Consider the following 6,194-nt stretch of genomic DNA (forward strand, 5'->3'; position numbering starts at 1 on the left):
AATTTATCTGACAATCAATATTTTCATTTACATCTCAATACGGACTTCCTATGTGCTTAGTCATGCAGCAATTATTCCTATAATATTATAATATTACTAGTAGGTAACCCGTGCTTCGCAAGGGTCTATTTTAAAACTGCAAAATGAAAACTTGACGTAATAAAAAATCGAAATTTGAAAATAGACCTATAACCATCCTCGGTTAATGAAGATTCTATATGCAAAATTTCAAATTAATCAGTTGAGTATATTTCAGACGTGATGATGCGTCAAACATAATTTCCTATTCCTTACGTGTATAAGCCAGTTCTTTCCTTTATTATAGTATAGAAAACTGAATAATACATAATACTTGGAAACCTCACAGAATCATATTGATTTTTCCAATACATCAATAAATTTTAGTTCGATTAGGATCCTCCTCAATTTGAATCAGGCAGCCTTTTGTTTTCCCAATTCCAAACAAAATACCTAAAATACTCGTTTCACTGGGAATTCGTGTCTGATAGTACATTATAACTGAAGAATATAATTATTTCTCATTTTATTGTGATCTATTCATGTTTTTCTTATGAAATTCAATTATAGGCCTACAGCATGAAGACTATGTCCAATTCAGTACACTAAGTACAAATACTGGTGGCAAAATTTTACATTAAAAATAATTATTTGATAAAATCCAAGTTCAATAGTAATGAAAACAAATTCCTTCAAAAAATAATTGATAATAATACGTTTCGAGGGAAAAAATTAAGAACAAAAAAATGAGAAGCCTCAGGGATTCTCGGAACCGAGGAACCATCGCTCCGTAAGCAGGCCTTTTACCGCTACGCTACATAGACGTTCGTAAATAGTAGTCTTATAACCTGCTCATAAACAGACACACTTTGGGCTATGAAACTTCATGTAGCCTACGGTAGCATAGATGAATTTGAACATCAATTCTGAAAAATCTAGAAGGAAAATTGAAATTTGGCTTCCAGGTGCACGAGATTGATATTTTAGAATCTATGTTCAAAATTTGGAGATCTGAATCATTCACGTTTTTCCGGTATGCAATCCACAAGTTGACATGTTTTGATGTGAACAAACGAACAAACGAACACACGAACAAACACAACCCTACTCTCTCTTATTATATAGATACTATTTATAAAAGTTCCTAAAACATTTTCTTTTCAATCAATTGGTAGTAATATCTATCAGTAAAGTGTTGAATTGAAATAGAATAAATAGGTTAAATAAGTGCTTCAAAGATGAATTTAATGTTTTCATAGTTGTTGATTGTCAATAGATGGTCCAGGAAATATGCGATGTATGATGAATTACACAGAATTCCATATCCTTTCCATCTTCCATTTTAGGATGAATATAACCTAAGCTAAATTCTTAAAAAATGTAAATTAGTCTGTCATTCTTCAGTAATTAATCAAAGCAATGAGAGCAACTCTCTTCCATGAGGTGAATATTTTTTTCCAACATTTTCCAGTTTCTCAATGATAGAGGAGTGATAATTATTTGTATAGGTCTTCTAAGAAACGATTATCTACAACGCCAATCAATAGACACTACCTATTGATTGGCGTTGTAGATAATCGTTTCTTAGAAGACCTAAGTTAAGTTAGTGTTGAATAATTAATAATTGATTAACAACATATTTTGTCTTTATTATGAAAAGTAATTATGAAATTATTGGAAAATATCAATTTCTGCTTAATAAAATAAATTGATTATTTAAAACGAGAATGAACCGTTAATATTACATCAATAACCTGTATCAGCTACCGTCTATAGAAGGAGGCATAGACAAGACAGAGGATCGGCAACGTTGTTCTCCTATCTTTCTCCACTGCCATTATAACGTGGACCTCACTATAGTGAGCCTCACTGTAGGAAGGTTTCAAGAATATATTCTCACACTAGTAATGTAGGATACTTCTTGTATCCAAATATTTACTTTCTGTATTAAGTTTTTATTCATCTTGTATCATAAATTCTTTTTCATTCTTTTTTCCAAGAGTGAGTTGTGTTTTTCTGGCTCCATGTTTTTTCAAATGTTGCAAACATTTTCTAGTTAATTGAATTTAATACACTTAATTCAAATATACTCAAAATACACGAATTGAATACACTCAATTCTACTGTAATCTTTGTGTGTTTTTATACAGTTTTCAAATTGTCAAAATTCAAAACTTCCAGTGTTTGTTGTTTTCGAGTAAAAATGGACAAAATTTTAGAAGAGTAAAATCATAATCCTATTTCGGACTTTTAAATTCTATCCAAATTTAGGAGAGAAATAAAACAAGGAGTATCCTTAGTTTTTCTCTCTCGGTCAGTGCTCCTTGTGAAAATAATAAATATATTCTAAATTCTAGATAAGAGATTTCAGGAGCTGAATTTGTTGTGATTTTGGTAATTTGTTGTTTGGTTTTGTGTAGATTGTTGCAGATGTTTTGTTAGTTGTTGTTGTTTGATTTGTTGAGTTTTTTTTGTTTTGATTTGTTGTGTTTGATTTTAATAAGTGAACCTCTCTCCGTTGCAGGGAGCCCGCTCAAATACTTGTCATATCGCATCGAGATGATGCCAGCACTAGATCTAAGGATTTCACTGGAGCTGTGATTCTATCAACTCATCCGAATGTACAAAGTGAGTACTATTCGAATCAACTATATTTCAAATAGACTATGTTGGACTAGACTTACATTATCTATGTTTCAAATAGACCGTTCAGTATTTTGAGGCAATTCATGCTAAACGAGCCTTAAAGGTAATTAAACTTGATTCTAATTAGATTATATAAGCTAATCTTAATAAAGGAAAGGATAATAAAGGAAAGAAATGGCTTATACACGTACGGGATAGGAAAATTATGTTTGACGCATCATCACGTCTGAACTACTGGACTGATTAACTTGAAATTTTTGCATATAGATTCCTAATCAACCAAGGATGGCTATAGGCCTATCTTCAATTCTTCAAGATTTTATTACGTCAAGTTTTCAGTTTGACAAGTTTTGAAATAGACCCTTGCGTAGCATGGGTTACCTGCTAGTATTGTATAATTCTGAATATAATTGAAGCATTAATTCTATAGACAAGCAGTGGTGTACATGTAGACCCTGAGAATTTTCGATTTTTTACTTTCCTTGCCCTACTACCATAGGTAAGGAAAGTATTGCTTTCCAGAAAAAATTAAGGTACCCCAATTTCAAGTTTTCTATACGTTTCAAGGTCCCCTGAGTCCAAAAACATGATTTTTGGTGTTGGTCTGTGTGTGTGTGTGTATGTGTGTGTGTGTGTGTGTGTGTGTGTGTGGTGTGTGTTGTGTTGTGTGTTGTGTGTGTGTGTGTGTGTGTTTGTAGTGTGTATGTGTGTAATCTGTGAACACGATAACTCCATTCCTAATTAACCGATTGACTTGAAATTTCAATTAAGGTCCTTATACCATGAGGACCCGACAATAAGAAATTCAATAAAATTCAATTCAAGATTGCGGAAAAAATGGCGGATAATTACTAAAAACCATGTTTTTCACGATTTCTCAAAAACGGCTCTAACGATTTTCTTTAAATTCATACCATGGATAGCTATTTATAAGTCCTATCAACTGACATGAGTCTCATTTCTGGGAAAATTGCAGGAGCTGCGTAATATTCTCGAGAAAAATGGCGGATAATTACTAAAAAACCATGTTTTTCACGATTTTCTCGAAAACGGTTCTAACGATTTTCTTCAAATTTATACCATGGATTTATAAGCCCTATCAACTGACATGAGTCTTATTTCTAGGAAAATTGCAGGAGCTGCGTAATATTCTCGAGAAAAATGGCGGATAATTACTGAAAAACCATGTTTTTCACGATTTTCTCAAAAATTACTCGACTGATTTATTTCAAATTCATACTCCGTATAGTTGTTTATCAGCCCCATCAACTGGCATGAGTCTCCTCTCTGGGAAACTGATGGGGGGTTCACCCCATCCTTGAGAAATGTACTTTGTAACCTCCTTCTCGTGCATGAGGTAGGTAGGTAGAGCAGTCTATAAAAATAGTCGAGATATTTCATCTGTAGAACAGCTGTTTTGACGACTTTTAAAAAATCATCGGATTTCACAATTTACACAAGGAAAAAGTACTCTGAAAACAATAATTATATACACACATTACAGTAGTCCGATCGTAGTTTCAAATAATTATGTTGCCGCCAATCGTCATTATGTTATTTCTCTAAATTATATCGTTTAAGAATGAGGCTCCCAGTTCAATGAGTAAGGAAAGTCGTGTGAGTGTACCACACCAGATTTTTTAATTTGGAGTTCAGGTCAAATCGGATTTTATCTTCCTTTCAAAAAGTATGAAAGGTTGATTTTTCGCTTTAGAAACATAATATATTTTGTAGTTGTAATTTGAGTGTGGATTTTCACTTTATACCAGCCAATGATTAACCAATGATTAACTTCTAATATCGGGTGTTTCGAAATGAATAGCGGGGTTTAACTCTGTTTTAATATATATATTAGGCCTTCATCAAACGTTCATTCCACGAGTCAAATTATCGTCATTCCAAGATACTTCTGTGAGTAATTCCATGTAAAATTGGTTTATGTACACAATTTTTTGAAATAAATATAACTGTTTAAAATTGGGTTATTCTTTTTGAAACACCCGGTATATCAAATGAAATAGCAACTCAAACACTCTTATGATAGTAAGTGGAGTGTGATATCCCTCATTGTAGGCTTTCACATGATATCTTACTGATACAGTGGATAATATTTCACAGGACTACGTATCTTAGAGGACAAAATATACCTCTGGAGCCAGAAGAGCTGGCTGAACGAGAAATAAAGCGGCGGAAAGCGTTGGAACATCAGAACGCCATTAGGCAACAAGTAAGTATAAATTGAAAACTAATCACCCCTCTGTATAAAAAATAAATAAATCTTTGAATGAGTTTGAATAACAACTACGAGAGTAGTTTTAATTATAATAGGCATATGTACAGAACTGAGAACATAATCTCAATCAACTTGAAAGAACTCACTCTTCACTCACAGACTCCAAGTCTTTGTGCAGAGTATTCACTGTTGAATGTTTAAATTAATTTTATAAATTTGTATATGTTTTTGTAAATAAAGAGCAATTTGATTTGATTCGAGTTATGAGTTTGTAGAGAACAACTACAAGACTCAATCTATTTCGGACTATGTGTAACCTTATCTAAATTTGGGAGAGGAATAGCACAAGGTTACCTTATTCTTTCTCTCCCTATCATTTTTATGATGTACTTATGTTATGAATCAATAAAGAATAAACAATATCAGTACTATAGAAGCTGTGACTTTTTGAAACTCACTGTACATGGATATTGGTGAAGAAAGAATGTTCTTCAGAAAATATTAGAGAAAGTTTACATATTTTTCCTGTTCAATTTCGAACTCTCGTTTTCTCATTTATTCATTTTGAAAATGAACACTATACTTCCTATAAAATAATCTTATATTATCATTAGAATGATCTAATAGTGTCTTTTTTCGCTAGGGTACATATTTTTTTTATTCAAATAGTGTATGTTTGAATATCCCTTTTCTGTATTTCTCAAATAATGTATGTAATGTAATGTGAGGTCCACGTTTTAATGGCAGTGGAGAAAGATGGGAGATCAACGTTGCCAATCCTCTGTCTTGTCAATGCCTTCTATAGACGGTAGCTGATACAGGTTTATTGATGTAATATTAACGGTTCATTCTCGTTTAAAATAATCAATTATATTTTGTTATGTTTGTTTCAAGGTGGCAAGTTTTGGGTTTTACCTGTTTGCCTCCACATATTTTTTGTTTATTAAGCAAGAGATTCTATTTTTCAATAATTCTATAATGAATTCTCATAATCAAGATTAAATAATTTGTTAATTAATTATCAATTCTACATTGACAAAAGACGATCTGGCCATAGAGCAAAGCGAGATTAAGATAGCGCTATCTGCTTTGTTGAATAATAGACAAGCCATAGCTAAGCAAACACTGCCGTTATAACGTGGACCTCACTATTAATACTATGACTTGAATATTCTAGATTATTTTGGACAGGATGTTAATGCATATGGGTTGATTGAATAAAAAGATTTAGTCTTACTAAAAAAAGCATGTAGTCTATTGAAAATCTAGAGAACCATTCTAAAATTAATCGTGAATT

The 6,194-nt window shown here is 32.2% G+C and overlaps 1 protein-coding gene across 2 annotated transcripts in view; it reads left to right on the plus strand.

Annotated features, from left to right (window-relative positions):
* LOC120351518 overlaps positions 1-6,194 on the plus strand; it is a 57,558-nt gene that overhangs the window by 51,218 nt on the left and 146 nt on the right. For both annotated transcript variants that reach the window (XM_039429260.1, XM_039429261.1), the window contains exons 6-7: positions 2,543-2,646; positions 4,783-4,891. In XM_039429260.1, coding sequence (XP_039285194.1) covers positions 2,543-2,646; positions 4,783-4,847 — 169 coding nt within the window. In that variant the 3' untranslated portion in view covers positions 4,848-4,891. The remainder of the gene's footprint in view (positions 1-2,542; positions 2,647-4,782; positions 4,892-6,194) is intronic.

This window comes from Nilaparvata lugens, chromosome 5, assembly GCF_014356525.2.
Source record: "Nilaparvata lugens isolate BPH chromosome 5, ASM1435652v1, whole genome shotgun sequence".
In the NCBI taxonomy this organism is placed as follows: Eukaryota; Metazoa; Arthropoda; class Insecta; order Hemiptera; family Delphacidae; genus Nilaparvata; species Nilaparvata lugens.